We start from the raw sequence: 17,309 nt of genomic DNA on the forward strand, positions 1-17,309 counted from the left end.
ATTTCTGCCTTAACCTTGGTAAAATATTATGTTATTTACATTATTAAATATTCTACCATATTTTTGCTTCCAATTTTTTTCCCTATTTCCCTCCTCTACATTTTAGGTGTGTCTTATGGTCCAGTTCTTCTTAAAGTCCCAAAAAAATATGGCATACAACTTTCCTTTTTTTTTTTACATTGAGGTCCATAAAAAACGGACCCGTTTTTCCTTCATTTAAAAAGGATGAATTGTTTGCTTAATGGATCATTTTCCAAGGATAAAAATGGATGGCTATTTAATGGATCTGTTTTCCATAGGCTTCAATGTTAAACAAAAATAATTTCAACTGGATGTTTGTTTTTTTTGTTTGTTTTTTTAACTGGACAACAAAGTTGTTTCTGCTCAACTTTTTTTGTCACAGATTGCAGCCGGATCCGTTCTAACGGATGATTACTGGACATGTGAACATAGCCTTAAGGTGGTGTCACACACAGCAACGGCAACAACGACGTCGCTGCTAAGTCACCATTTTCTGTGACGTAGCAGCGACGTGACGTAGCAGCGACGTCCCGTCCCTGTGTGTGACATCCAGCAACGACCTGGCCCCTGCTGTGAGGTCGCCGGTCGTTGCTGAATGTCCTGCTTCATTTTTTGGACGTTGCTCTCCCGCTGTGAAGCACACATCGCTAGGGGGTGACAGCGAGAGCGCGACGAACTGAAGCGAGCAGGGAGCAGGGAGACAGCTTCTGGCAGCCTGCGGTACGCTGTAACCAAGGTAAACATCGGGTAACCAAGCGAAGTGCTTCGCTGGTTACCCGATATTTACCTTAGTTACCAAGCGCAGCATCGCTTCCACGCGTCGCTGGGGGCTGGTCACTGGTCGCTGGTGAGATCTGCCTGTTTGACAGCTCACCAGCGACCATGTAACGACGCAGCAGCGATCCTGATAAGGGAGGTAGTCAGTCGTGATCGCTCCTGCGTCGCTACGTGTGACCCTAGCTTTAGCCATTTGTGAATAAGCAGACTGCTTTGTGCAGAACACTGACCCATATTGGCACTATCACTTAGAGATAACATTGTGCTGTGACTGAGGCAGTGGAGGCTATTGGGGCCTGTGTTTGGTAGTACTAGATCCCGGACATTTTTTATTTATTTTTTAACCTTACCTTTTCCATTCCCATTAACACTTTTTATGCTTCGTGGTTGAAGGGATAGGCACCTTCTCAGGTGAGGCAGACATACAGTTTGTATTTATATTTTCATGTCAGTCTCACACACACATACATATATATATATATATATATATATATATATATATATATATATATATATATATATACCTACAATTTGATACCCATTCACGAAATACAAATTTCTTTACATACAGTCACTGTACATTTTTTATATCAAATATATTATGTATGTCTGCTTATCCTGTTGATGCTGTCTACTTACATACATTTATTTTTAACTTGTCTTAATATTCATGTGTTACTAAAGATAGATTAAATATATATATATATATATATATATATATATATATATATATATATATATATATATATATATATATATATATATACAGTGGAACCTTGGATTACGAGTTTAATTGGTTCCGGGAGTGTGCTCTTAAACCAAGTTACTCTTATATCAAAGTGAATTTTCCCATAAGAAATAATTGAAACGCAGACAATTCATTCCACAACCCAAAAATATTTACTGTATTTATACAAACTTATTACAGTAATACAATATAATGTACTGTATTCATATAAAATCACAGTACACTAATACAAAATACAGTACAGTACAGTAAAAAGCATATAAAACAAATTAAACTGCACTTTAGCTTACAATAAAATTGTTGGTGTGCGGGAGGTACAATATGCTGCACTGGTTAGCCGAAAGAAAGTACAATATAGTATCCACAATTGCAAATTGATAGAAATGCTATATAGTATATACTGTACTATACAATGGTATACTGTATACAGTATATAGTATATATGTAGAGAAAGTTACATCCAGAGCGGGTCAGAACTCGGTGAAAGGACAGAACCGGAAGTGTGCCCGGTGAGTATTTGCTCTTCTTGCAAAGCATTGCTCGTAAACCAAGTTACAAATTTGTAAAAAGCTGTGCTTGTTTTGCAAAACGCTCTCAAACCAAGTTACTCTTAATCAAGGTTCCACTGTATCTAGTGCTACCAGAAAGGTTTTGTTTTGTTTTTTTTTCATCCCTACCACGTCTATTGCAATTGACTGGTTTGTTTTTTTCTTTTACCATACACTTTGTACAATACAATCACTTTCGACAATCTATTTAACATCAATGATTCAACCCTTGACAAAATAACACATAATGTTAGATAGCTACGCATGCATAAAGCAAAATTGGTCGCAGTCCACAGTAATGGAGTTCGGTTGTCAAATTGGACTTGTCAAACAGATGTATGAAAAAAGCTATGGGTCTACATTTTTTTTCAACAAAATTCAACCTCATTTTCAAAAAAATGTCAAAATAAGTAATGCTATATACATACAAAATCAAAAATCCAGCACCTGCAACAGGGCACTGTATTGGTGTGTTGTGTAATGATGTAAGACTGATATGCAAATAAAATTGTTTGCGAAACTCACACACAGTTAAATGTTTAGATTTTAGGCAAATTTTTTTGTTTAAAAAAACTTGTACATTCCCCTTCACAAAAAAGATTGCAAAAGAAATGCAAAAACTTAGTAGAGTTGCTTTTGAAAAACAGCAACCATCTCACACTGATTTCTGATTTTTCTGTCTTGCTTCTGCTTTCTAGTCCATTAAAGTAGAAAAGAGAAAAAGAAGCGTAATTGTAATTCAAATGGAGCTGGACAGATGTTTTAGGGCTTTCTTTTCCTAACTCTGTTGCAGAGCTATGAGCTTTGACTTCCACTCACTATTCTAAATCAGCCTAAAATGGTTGCTGCATTAATTGCTCAGGCTTTTATACAGGCTAGAGTCCCGCTGATTGGCTGTGCTATACAATGTTATATGATGGTTGAAAAGTATTATGAGTCAATCCCACATATGCATGCCTGAGGTCATGTCAGCCTTCAATGACTGATGCAATTTTCTGCCATGTGTAAAAGTGGTGTGCATTTTTTTGCAATTACACAAATGAAACTGCAGATTGTTCAAACTCATTATGACCTGCAAATTTTATAAAATGTAGCTCAAATTTGATTCACATCGAATTAATCATTATATCCATATAATACGATGCAGAATGTACTATTATGAAGCAGCAACTCCTTGAACTTTACCTCTAAAATATATTATAGCATTTTCATTGAGGTCAAATATACCGTACATGGTTCTTCAGTAAGCACTGCTCAATACATTGGAACACTACAGGTCCACAGTATAGGCCTAAAGGCAGGTGTTGTCTATAAAGCATATTGCATTCTGTTTCTAGTGATGAACTGCTTTAATCATATAGTACATAATAACATTATGGAGTTCATGCATTAAATTAGTGATGTACAGTGCCTTGAAATATTATTCATATTTTCCTAATTTTTTTCACATTACACCCACAAACGGAACTGTATTTTTTGGTGATTTTATGTGATATATAAAAATATTTGTGAAAGTATAAAGGAAATGATACATGGGTTTCTAAATATTTTAAAAGTATACATTTGAAAATTGTGACGTGCATTGGTATTCAGTCACCTGTAGTCTGATACCCCTTACAAAATCCTGAGTGACCAATTACCTCTAGAAGTCATATAATTAAAAAATTAAGCCCACCTGTGTGTAATTTATTCTCAGTATAACTAGCGTTATTCTGTGAAGGCCTCAGAGGTTTGTTTGAATACGTTATGGCTCAGACAGCACTGTGAAAACCAAGAAACACACCAGACAGGTCAGGGATAAAGTTGTGCATATGAGTTAAGCATGGTTAGGTTATTAAAAATAATTGCCCAACCCCTGAACAGCTGACAGAGCACTATTCAATGCATCATTGCATTATTCCAAAATTGGAATAAGTATGGCATAGCTGCAAAGCTACCAAGACATGGTCATCCACCTAAACTAACTTCCCAAACAAGGAGAGCACTAATTAGAGAAGAAGCCGAGTGGCCCATTGTCATTCTGGATAAGTTGATGTCATGCCTAGGATGGGATCCAGCAGTTTCCTCTGCTGTGGTTCTTTTCCCTCTCCACTGACCCACAGTGAGGTTCAGTCGCTGGCCTAGTTGTGAACACTTTTTCTGTTCATTGCCTTTCTGTCAACAAGTGTTTCCAATGCTGTAATTCAGTCTACTCTTTCAGCGGGCAGGTGTAACTATTTAAAGCCTCCCCGAGCTTCCATTTCCCACAGGTGATATATCTGAAGTGGACCCTGCTTGTAATTACACTCCTTCTGACAAGTGTTTCCCCTTTCAGATTGTTACTTTTCATTTACCTTATTTTTTACTCTGCAGCTTCTCCTGGATTCTTAAAGGGAATCTGTCACCAGGTTTTTGCTCCCCCATCTGAGAGCAGCAAAATGTAGAGACAGAGACCCTGATTCTAGCAATGTGTTACTTACTGAGCTGTCTGCTGTCATTTTTATACAATCAATGTTTTCTCTACTGCACATCTAGCAGTTATACAGAGCTCATAAATATGGTGGACTACCTACCTAGTAGCAGGCCAAGTAGTCCTCTAATGATAATCTACTGCTGATTAAAAAGTGATTTTATCAAATCTACACTAAGCAGCCCAGTAAGTGACACATCACTGGAATCCGGATTTCTACCCCTACATTATGCTGCTCTCAGATTAGGTGGTAAAAACCTGGTGACAGATTTCCATTAAGGAGGTACATGAAACCCTTGATGGCTGCTTAAAGGAGTTGTCCGACATTAGCTTAACAAAAATTTTTGAGTTTATCTATGCTGTATTGTCATATAAATCACACCAACATTGTTATTTTTTGTTTTCTAACTTTTGTTCCTCTTGAATTCACCCTTTATTCTCTGCAGCTTCTTGTTTACATTCAGATCCACCAAACATGACCACTTCCTGTGCAGAACCTCAGTCAGAGCTGTCACCACCCACCCCAGTGTCCAGCCTCGCCCTCTGCCCGCCCCCTGCACACACATTCCCTGTCAGTATTCTTCCCCAGCACCTGACCTCAGTGACCTGGTATCACTACAGCATTGCAAATAACAGCCCCACATCGGGCTCTGCACCGCACACGCACACATATGGCTCTGCACCGCACACGTATGCTCTGCACCGCACACATATGGCTCTGTACCGCACACATATAGCTCTGTACCGCACACGCACACATATGGCTCTGTACCGCACACGCACACATATGGCTCTGCACCGCACACGCACACATATGGCTCTGCACCGCACACGCATGGCTCTGCAACGCACACATATGGCTCTGTACCGCACACGCACACATATTGCTCTGCACCGCACACGCACACATATGGCTCTGTACACGCACACATATGGCTCTGCACACGCACACATATGGCTCTGTACCGCACACACACACATATGGCTCTGCACACGCACATATGGCTCTGCACACGCACACATATGGCTCTGCACACGCACACATATGGCTCTGCACACGCACACATTTGGCTCTGCTCCGCACACGCACACATATGGCTCTGCACCGCACACATATGGCTCTGTACCGCACACATATGGCTCTGCACCGCACACGCACACATATGGCTCTGCACCGCACATGCATGGCTCTGCAACGCACACATATGGCTCTGTACCGCACACGCACACATATGGCTCTGCACTGCACACGCACACATATGGCTCTGCACTTGCACACATATGGCTCTGTACCGCACACACACACATATGGCTCTGCACACACACACATGGCTCTGCAGACGCACACATATGGCTCTGCACACGCACACATATGGCTCTGCACACGCACACATATGGCTCTGCACACGCACACATATGGCTCTGCTCCGCACACACACACACATATGGCTCTGCACCGCACACATATGGCTCTGTACCGCACACATATGGCTCTGCACCGCACACGCACACATATGGCTCTGCACCGCACACGCATGGCTCTGCAACGCACACATATGGCTCTGTACCGCACACGCACACATATGGCTCTGCACTGCACACACACACATAGGGCTCTGCACTTGCACACATATGGCTCTGTACCGCACACACACACATATGGCTCTGCACACGCACACATGGCTCTGCAGACGCACACATATGGCTCTGCACACGCACACATATGGCTCTGCACACGCACACATATGGCTCTGCGCACCCCCCCCCATAGGGAACACATGTAGGGAGTCCATACTCACCCGTCCTCGGTCCCCGCCGCTCCTGCACGTTCGCCAGCTGTCTGTGCTCTGGACATATCAGCACAGTAGTGACGTCACCGCTGTGCTGAAGAGAGCACAGACAGCCGGAGGGACAGTGATGAGAAGCAGCGCTGCACTGCTTCTCATCAGCACTTTCAAATGTACCGGCATCTGTGATCTGTGATGCCGGTACATTTGAATGTGCGATCCTGGGCAGGGGGCCTGGTGCTGGCGCTGACACCACGGCAGCCGCTGCCAGGCCCCTCCCCCAGGTCACGGACCCCACAGCAGTGCAGGGGGAGGTTACTGGAGAGTAAAAGAGGTGCGGGGGAATGTGTGGGAGGGTGCAGGGAAGGGGGCGGGGACTCCTTGTACTGTAAAGCCCAGCAGGGCGGCAACATGCTGTTCCACATTTGCATGTCAACATGGCCCTGCCCATGTTGACATGAAATGACCGGAAGCAGCAAAATCGCGGCAGGAGCGGTCACATGACCGCTCTGAGCCGGGGGAGAGGGGCTGACAGCAGGGCAGGTAAGTGGTCTCTATCTACTTACCTGCCCCAATGTAGCCCAATAGGGAAATAAAAAAAAAAGTCAAAGAAGCCGGATAATCCCTTTAAGAAGCAAAGGTCCAAGAGGTCATCTGAGTTATCCAGTTAAGGTTGTTTCACTCTGCACAGAGGCCTTTAGGGATTGTGCAGCTGGAACCTCTAGTCTATACAAGAACATGGCGGGTCAAGTGTAGTAGTTTTAAGTGAGACTTTACTTTTTGTGATTTTCCACATGTGCACTTTAGTGTGCATAACAGCTGCAGAGATCCACAGCTACTATTAGTGGTATACTCCACAAATCCTGCTTTTATGGCCTTCATGAAAGAGTCATAAGAAGAAAGACATTTTTGAAGCATAGCTTTCCAAAAAGCTTTGTAGGGGACACAGCTAGCATATGGAAGAAAGTGGTCCGGTGAGATGAGACCAAAGTAGAACTTTTTGGCTTGAATGCAAAGTGCTGGTGGAAATCAAACACTGGTATCATGCTGTAAGGATGCTTTTCTTCGGCAGGGACATGAAAGCTCGGGGCTGAATACAAATGCAAGGCACAATTTTAAGATTTATATTTTTAAAATATTTAGAAAACCATGTATCATTTCCTTTACACTTCACATATACTTGCTACTCATTGTTACTATATCAGATAAAATCTCAGTAAAATATGTTTAGGTTTGTGGGTGTAATTTGGAAAACTTCAGGGTATAAAGACATTTTAAAGGAACTGTATATAGGTTACAATGCAAAATCTCAAATATGTCATATTAGGGAGACAATAAGCGATGGAGAAGTATGACTGTATCATATGGAGTGAGGATTTGCTTGTATATACAATTGGTCCAAGGTCAGAATTTGCATCAATATTATAGAACGGTGTAGATTCATCCATGTGCTGCTCTTTAAAATTAAAATTCATTGGCTGAAGATGTGATATTTATTTTTCATCTTAACCATCTTTAGTTTTCTGAATAAACAGTGTAACAATTCTGTATGAATATATTAATCTTGGCGTACTGATTATGATACAAATATGTTGTGAAGCCACTAGGACTCAATAAGAAGCATCCTGTGGCCTACTGTATGGATATATATATTATTAAATGGTTACTGTATGGATATATATATTATTAAATGGTTACTGTATGGATATATATATTATTAAATGGTTACTGTATGGATATATATATTATTAAATGGTTACTGTATGGTACATAGTACACTAGTAGAGGAAAAAATACAACAACTCCGGGTTATAGTAGTTCTAACGTTTGTACACTTGTCAGATCTAGATTGACAGTTGGTCTTTATTCGTCAAATTGTTCAGCAGACAAATAAGTAGCGATATCCCGCTGATTCAGCTGAAAAATTGAAGCTGACTGGAATGTGCTTACACAAACTTGGCTCAAATTTGTAGCTTGAAATCTTACTCTTGTCTAACGATGACATGCATATATAGAACTATTGAATTTTTATTAAAGCAAATTTGTCAAGCAGATTTTTGCTGATTAATCAGAGAGCAGTATGATGTAGAGACGGAGACCCCGATTCCATTGATGTCACTTACTGGTGCTGCTTGTTTTACTTTCAATAAAATCAGTTTTATCAGCAGGACATTATCACTACAGGACTAGTTGTCTCCTTCCATGTAGTCCTCCTGCTCTGTGTAACCCTAACTCCACCCCTGATGGCATCTTACTGTCTATGCACAGTGTATACAGAAAGCTGCCAATCAGTGGTGTAGGCAGGGTTACACAGAGGCCAGCAGTCAAAGAAAATCATGGACAGCACAAGGATGGCATCAGTGTTCAGTCCTTGTGTTTTCCAGGATTAAAGGGAACCTGTCACCACGTTTTTATGTTCTCACAGCGGCCTGGGCTCTTATATACAGCATGTTAGAACGCTGTATGTAAGAGCCCGGTGGTGGTGGCCGCAGCTTATACGCTAAAAACCATTGTAATGTACAGGAGACATTTGTAATTTATTTATTTATTTATTTATCCATGCATAAAAAACACTAACAAACTAATGATACACTGATGGTAAAACTGACCAAACACTGATGAAACGCTGATTCAAAACACTGATAACACCAATACCAGTTTTTTGCATATGAGGCCAAACCCAGACTTCTGAATAAGAACTTGCATATAGATGTAGCATTTTTTGCCAAGACCACTATGCAGAGCCATCCTATCACAAAGTAGAGTATCTTGACACGTCACATGACATGTTGATTTTGCTTTGTGTCCAGTCACCGCTTTCTGCATTGGGTCATGCATCATTGGACTCCTGCTCAGATGTTTTTCTGCTGTAATCACGGAGACTAAAGTCTTCCTGGGGCTATTGTTTCTGCACACCCACACATATGCTAGCACAGGGTAGTGTACATACCGTTCTGTTGTGCAACCTGTAAGTATAAAGTGGTATTGAGCAATCCAATTACAGAACAATGTATGCTATTTCAGACTGTCAGATATAGCACAATGTGGAAAAAACAATTGATCTGTGATGTGTAAAGGATGTTTGTTCTTTTCAGAATGTGTATGAAATGCCCATCTACTCATATATCATTTATAGTATTTAGTTCTTCTGCTGAATTTTAAAGGGAATCTGTTATTAGATAAAGATCTACCATGTAAATTAAAGACGACCTGTTCAAGGCGAAAACTATCCAGTTTCTTTTTTTTGCAGAGATATCAGCCTAGTCAGTGCTAGGTTTTTCACCTTTACTAAGGGGCAGGGGCGGACTGGACCAGGTGTCAGAGGGGCAAATGCCCCCCCGGGGCCGCTCCCTCAGCAGCTCTGCCTGTTTATTACTTGGCGCTCTGCATGACGGCTGTCACTTTAGCTGACATGGCCGTGATGTGGCCGGGCCGACACATACGCAGAATTAAAAGCACAGTGCTGGTCCAGCCGCATCACTGCTAGCAGACAAGGCCGAAAAAGTACACTGTGCATGGCCATGTCTACAAAAGTATCATAGTATCATAGTTTTAAGGTTGAAGGGAGACTCTAAGTCCATCTAGTTCAACCCGTAGCCTAACATGTTGATCCAGAGGAAGGCAAAAAACCCCAATGTGGCAAACAAGTTCCAATGGGAAAAAAATTTCCTTCCTGACTCCACATCCGGCAATCAGACTAGTTCCCTGGATCAATACCCTGTCATAAAATCTAATATACATAACTGGTTATATTAAATTTTTCAAGAAGGCATCCAGGCTCTGCTTAAATGTTAGTAGTGAATCACTCATTACAACATCATGCGGCAGAGAATTCCATAGTCTCACTGCTCGTACAGTAAAGAATCCTCGTCTGTGATTATGATTAAACTTTCTTTCCTCAAGACGTAGCGGATGCCCCCGTGTTCCAGTCGCAGGCCTAGGTGTAAATAGATCTTTGGAAAGGTCTCTGTACTGTCCCCTCATATATTTATACATTGTGATTAGATCTCCCCTAAGCCTTTGTTTTTCCAGACTAAATAACCCCAAGTTTAATAACCTGTCTTGGTATTGCAGCCCCCCCATTCCTCTAATAATCTTGGTCGCTCTTCTTTGCACCCTCTCCAGTTCAGCTATGTCCTTCTTATATATCGGTGACCAGAATTGTACACAGTATTCTACGTGCGGTCGCACTAGTGACTTGTACAGAGGTAGAACTATATTTTTTTCATGAACACTTATACCTCTTTTAATACATCCCATTATTTTATTAGCCCTGGCAGCAGCTGCCTGACACTGTCCACTAAAGTGAAGTTTACCATCCACCCATACACCCAAGTCTTTTTCTGTGTCTGTTTTACCCAGTGTTCTACAATTAAGTACATAATCATAAATGTTATTTCCTCTACCCAAGTGCATGACCTTACATTTATCTACATTAAACTTCAATTGCCACTTCTCAGCCCAATCCTCCAATTTACATAAATCTCCCTGTAATATAAAATTATCCTCCTCTGTATTGATTACCCTGCAGAGTTTAGTATCATCTGCAAATATTGAAATTCTACTCCGCATGCCCCCAACAAGGTCATTTATAAATATGTTGAAAAGAAGCGGGCCCAATACTGACCCCTGTGGTACCCCACTATGAACTGAGACCCAGTCCGAGTACGTACCATTAATAACCACCCTTTGTTTCCTATCACTGAGCCAGTTTTTAACCCAGTTACACATATTTCCCCTATCCCCATTATTCTCATTTTATGTACCAACCTTTTGATGGCCATCATGCAGCGTGCCCTGCACTGCCACATGCCCGTCTGAGAGAAGCTGGATTGGAGATATCCAGGGGGAGATGGAGGATTGCTGCCAGCATCTCCATAATAATAAGACCTCTAAATATGTGTCTGTGTGGACATACATGATGCTTATTTCTATGTATGCTCAGTGTATATTACTGTGTATACATTGAAGTTTGTTTATGTGTATTCTTGTGAATGTCTTCATGTATTGTATGTACAGTATATGCCTGGGTTTATATGTATCTGTGTATGTATTTTTGTAAATGTTTCTGTATGTGCATGTCTGCATACTGTGTGTGTGCATATTAGGTTATTGTTTGTATATGTCTGCATACCGTGTGCATTCAGGTCTGCATGTGTGTTCATGTGTATTTATGAGTGCATGTCTGCTCATATGTCTGTGTGCTGTGTGTATGCACATGTCTCAATGTGTGTGCATGTTTGCGTATATGTGTGCATGGCTGCATAACGTATGTGTGCATGTATGCATACCATGTGTGTGCATGTCTATGAACTGTGTTGGTGCATGTCTACATGTGGTACGTTTGCGTACTGTATGCATGCATGTCTTAGCATTGTATTTTTGCATATCTGTGAATTGTGTGTGTGCTACCATGTGTGCATGTCTGCATGTGTGTACATGTATATAAATTGTGTGTGCATGTTTGTGAATGTCTGCAAACTGTGTGTGTGTGCATGGCTTCAAACTGTGTGCATGCCTGCATACCATGTGTTCATGTCTGATTACTGTTTGTGTGCATGTATGTGTGTGTGCATGTTGGCCTACTATATCTGCGTACTGTGTATGCATGTCTGCGTATTGTGCGTGCATGTCTGTGTACTGTATGCAGGTGTGTACATGTCTGCATACTGTGTGCATCTCTGCATATGTGTGCATGTCTGTACTGTATCATTTAAATCTGCATATTGTATGTGTGCATGTTTACATACTGTATGTGTACATGTCTGCGTATGTTTGTGTACTGTATGTGTGCATGCTCTATACTGTATATGTGCTTTTCATGTTGCTCCCACATCTCTGTAGGAAGCTTGTTTTTGCCCCTGTATCAGTGTAGTAAGCAGAGTTCTGGTACTGTAGTATTATGTAGAAAGATTTCTTGTGTTCTCGTATTTATACAGTAAGCTCAGTTCTGTTCCCATATTAATGTAGTAGGTTCATTTCTGTTCCTCTATTTAAATAAGCTTGGTTCTGGTCGCATATCTTTGCAGTAAGCTCAATTCTGTTCCTGTATCTATGCAGTATTAATATAGTAGGCATAGTTCTGTTCTCATATCTATGTGGTAAGCTCAGTTCTGTTCCTATAATCCATCCACCTCACAGGTGTGGCATATTAAGAAACTGATTAGACAGCATAATTCTTGCAAAGGTGTGCCTTAGGCTGGCCACAAAGGCCAGCCTAAAATGTGCAGTTTTACGGTATTCGGAGGTCCGGCTGGGGGATGGAAAAAAAACAGTCAGTATCTGGTGTGACCACCATTTGCTTCATGCAGTGCAACACATCTCCTTTACATAGAGTTGATCAGGTTGTTAATTGTGGCCTGTGAAATGTTAGTCCACTCCTCTTCAATGGCTGTGGAAAGTTGATGGATATTGGCAGGAACTTGATCCAGAGCATCCCAAACATGCTCAATGGGTGACATATCCATTGAGTATACTGGCCATGCAAGAACTGGGATGTGTTCAGCATCCAAGAATTGTGTACTGATTCTTGCAACATGGGGCCATGCATTGTCATTCTGCAACACAAGGTGATGTTCATGGACGAATGGCACAACAGTGTGCTTCATGACCTCATCATGGTACAGTATCTCTGTACATTCAAAATTGCATCAATAAAATACACCTGTGTTCGTTGTCCATAACAGACGCCTGACCATACCATAACCCCACTGCCACCATAGGCCATTCGATTCACAACGTTGACATCAGCAAACCGCTTACCCGCACAATAAATGCAGTCTGCCATCTGCCGTATACAGTGAAAACCGGGATTCATCTGTGAAGTGAACACTTCTCCAACGTACCAGACACCATCAAATGTGAGCATTTTCCCACTCAAGTCTGTTACGATGACTGTCACACAGAGATTTTTACAAACTTCACCGACTGGATCTGTTCATACTACTGATTCTGACACTTAGCCTAATAACTTCTCTGTTGGCTGTGATCATTGTGGGGCAAGTACATCTGCTCCCCTCCTATGAGAATATATGCTAGCTAGATCCTTCTATGTCAGCTGTAGTTTATCTTAGCTGGACTGTTGAGGTGTTGTAATCCAGACTATCTGGTGATTGTGGTACTTGTTGCTGAGTGCGGTTGTGGAGTTAACCCTTGTTACCTTTTGTTTATACCTTCCTGCTCCTGCTTTCTCTCTCATTATCTATTCTTGTTTGTGTGCAATGTGTCAGAGTTTTGGCTTTCCCTTGTTTGTCTTTATCTGTGTTTCCATCATACTTCTGCCACTTCCTTTGCTGATGTGAGGGAGGAATCCAATCAGATCTGGTCAAGAGCATAGCCAGGCATGCGACTCAGTCATCTCCACCATCAGGAGTAACCCTGAGGTTAGGGATAGTCAAGGTTCCCCTAGCATGAGGGACAGCATAGGAGCCCTTGTCCCTCATTATCCTACAGTCACATTGTGACCATGATTAACTGCAGTCAGGTGTAGGTCCTGATGAGGATGACAAGCATGCATATGAGCTTCCTTATGTGCGCACTAGGCGTTTTTTTTTTACCGCGTTTTTGTGCGTTTTTCGGGTGCGTTTTTGTACAGAAAACTGCATGACTTTGTGCAGACAGCAAAAATGAAAACTCAGACTTGCTGGTGAAGCACAGCGGGGTTTTTTTAGCTGCATTTTTGTGGTGCTCACAAAAACACAGCATGTCAATTATTCCTGCTTTTTTCACTGCGTTTTTCACCCATTCAGTTCAATGAGATGTTCAAAAATGCATTGAAAAACGCAAATTGCAAATATAGCTGCGTTTCTATGACTAAAAACGCAGCTATAAACGCAAGGGGTGGGTAGTACAGTCACGTGTACAGGAAGAGGCTTGTACTCACCCAGCATTCCTTGTGAATGAATCCTCCCGGTACCGCCACCCCTGCTTCCACCTCCCATCCATGCACCATGTCCACTACCAGCTCCTCTCCCGGTACCGCCACCCCTGCTCCAGCTGTTTGCAGACTCCCGGGACACTTCCGATCGCTCTAGGAACTGCCGGTGATCAGCTGATGTGCTCACCTGACAGCATCAGCTGACAGTTTAAGTCCTGCGATGAGGCCAACTTTTTACCACCCAGGTGACCGCATCAGCTGATGCTGTCAGGTGACCGCATCAGCTGATTACCAGCGGGTCCTGGAGCGATCGGACGGGAGTCTGCACAGAACTGTGTAGTTTTTTTTTTCTACTGATGCATCAGCTGATTGTATAAACTGCTTTCAAACAATCAGTTGATGTGTCATGTGATTAAGGTCCTTGAATCTGACACATCATCTGAACGCTTTGCCTTCCAGCAAACGGATCATATGATATTGGATCCGGATTGAACATTGTGGCACCCTTGACCCAGGACTACGGCGGAGGGGGTTCTTTAGTTCAATAAAGATTAAACAGGGAAACCTCCAATAGGCAACCATATTCAAAACAATGGGCAGGTAAACAGTGTAGCTACAACCATTGCCAACAACTCTGGTATACTACAAAAACCGGAGGAAAGAGAGTTATTGATGCAAATTTCATTTATTTATACAAAAGTGACACAATGAATTAAGATCAGACAAAAACGTAACAGGTGGCCATGCAAGAAAAATCTTATGTCAAAGTAGGTAAAAGCACGAAATGGCACTGATGTGGCACATAAATGAGTATAGAATGAGTGGAGCAACCTGGTTTATATATATATATGCAGGGTCAAAAGAGTACCATTAAAAAAGTGAAAAAACTCCTATAGAAGGCACACGTTCTAAAGTGCTGATGTGCCAAACAAAAGTGCCAAGTGCAAAACCAGGGTGAAAGTGACAAGTGCATGGACATTCATGAACCTGTAAACAATCCCCCCATCGTCCTACCTACGTACGTTTCGCTTGCTGTGGAGTAGCTCCACAGCCAGGCTTCTTCAGGGAAGGAGAGGGGTGTGCAATCCTCCACTATTTGTACAGATAGTGTGGATACTTCCGCATTCCTAATCCCTCCATATGACCGGACGTCACACAAGCCGGCGTCATAGTATGGGCAGAACTCGCCGTCAGGTAATCGCACACCTGCGAGGAGCGGGGACATACCAGCATGCTCCATACCGGGGCGGGGACATACCAGCAAATCGCTGCCCGTGGTGCACAATATCATTAGTCCCCGTCACACATACTTACCTGCCTAGCGACGTCGCTGTGGCCGGCGAACTGCCTCTTTTCTAAGGGGGCGGTTCGTCCGGCGTCACAGCGACGTCACACGGCAGGCGGCCAATAGAAGCGGAGGGGCGGAGAGCAGCCGAAGGAAATACATGCCCACCTCGTTGCCGGAGGACGCAGGTACGGTGTTGTTCATCGTTCCTGGGGTGTCACACGTAGCGATGTGTGCTGCCTCAGGAACAACGAACAACCTGCGTCCTGTACCAGCAACGATATTTGGGATTAGAACGACGTGTCAACAATCAACAATTAGGTGAGTATTTTTGATCGTTAGCGGTCGTTCGTACATTTCACACGCAACTACATCGCTAACGAGGATGGATGTGCGTCATGAACTCCGTGACCCCGACATCTCGTTAGCAATGTCATTGCGTGTAAAGCCCCCTTTATCTCCACAAAGCGCTCACAAACAGATTTAGACAAATTTGTTAACATTATTTGAGAGATAACGGCCATTTATGCACATAGAAAAAGTCTTAGATCTTCGAGTTCAGCTCATGAAAAATGGGAGCAAAAACAAAAGTGGTACGTTTATATTTTTGTTCAATGTATGTACCAGCCATCATTATTTGGAAAGCCTGTTACCTCTGCTGCTTTAATGTAGCGGCCAAAGATAATCAGGCTAATGGTGGATTGCCGCAACTCGAGGGCCACTGCTTTGTCATTGCCCGTCACGCCAAAATTTACCAAGTAGCCCCTGCTAAGGAGGTATGGTTGACAGGATTTCTTGTTTGCTTATCGTTATACTGCTCTGATTTATTACTGTGTGAACAATATTCCACTAGTAAAGATCATAATAACTACAAAATATAAAGGCCCACATCTCTGGGACCAAATGGTGGATTTGAAAAAATGAAAACACAAAAAGCTAAATCCTTGGGAGCAGCAAAAATAAGATTAAAAACTGTTTTTGTTTGTCTTCAAATTTTCCTATCACTATCTTTATTAATTTATTTATTACCTTTATTTATGACCTAATATTAGGCTAATACTACCTGTTCTGTTGAGATCTGTGGTTATCTCTCCAGTCATCAGAAGCAGAATTATAATGGCAGGTATCCCCTCCAGTGTGTACACACAGTCCATCATTAATATTAGCTGTTCATTACAGCTCAGGTTATATGTCCATGTTACCGTTGTAATAGAAGCTCAGACAAGGAATGGCAATTGTTGAGAAAAACATCTCTCACTATTTCTTTTTTATTTCTGTTTAGGTTGTCTGATGCAGACTCTCCAAAGTAAGTGATATTATTTATCTCTTATTTTAGTTTGTATCCTTTGGGGGAGAATAATAATGGGTCATTCATTGAGGTTAGGGTACACCAGGATTATCCGCAGGGTGCACAGTCTTTTGATGATTCGGTCTTGGAGGTAAAGAAATGTCTCTTTGGACTTAAATCTTACCCTCTTTTTGCAGCATATTCATGTGTCAACAATAACTACACAATGGTTTCTTAAATATGAATAACATGCTGTATCTATCAAGGTACCTATTCAATAAAAATAAATACATAAATCTTAATTGAGCTTCATTTATTAAACCTACTTGGACAACCCCTTCTTACATGCTATAGTCCCTCATGTAAAATAAAGAAAAAACCCTTATACTCTCCTCCGACACTGGCACCATTTCAGCCATGTCTCCCAAAGAACACTTGTCATTATTATGCAACCGGAGTGCTGCAGCCCAACACTGGCCACTGATAGGCTGCAGCACTCAAGTGGCATTATAGTGTCACACAAGCGGATG

The 17,309-nt window shown here is 41.9% G+C and overlaps 1 protein-coding gene across 3 annotated transcripts in view; it reads left to right on the forward strand.

The window, feature by feature from the left end:
- PTPN3 (protein tyrosine phosphatase non-receptor type 3) overlaps positions 1-17,309 on the forward strand; it is a 421,949-nt gene that overhangs the window by 306,510 nt on the left and 98,130 nt on the right. For all 3 annotated transcript variants that reach the window (XM_075314923.1, XM_075314926.1, XM_075314925.1), the window contains one exon: positions 16,774-16,797. In XM_075314923.1, coding sequence (XP_075171038.1) covers positions 16,774-16,797 — 24 coding nt within the window. The remainder of the gene's footprint in view (positions 1-16,773; positions 16,798-17,309) is intronic.

The sequence above is a fragment of the Anomaloglossus baeobatrachus genome, chromosome 6, assembly GCF_048569485.1.
Source record: "Anomaloglossus baeobatrachus isolate aAnoBae1 chromosome 6, aAnoBae1.hap1, whole genome shotgun sequence".
Taxonomy (NCBI): domain Eukaryota; kingdom Metazoa; phylum Chordata; class Amphibia; order Anura; family Aromobatidae; genus Anomaloglossus; species Anomaloglossus baeobatrachus.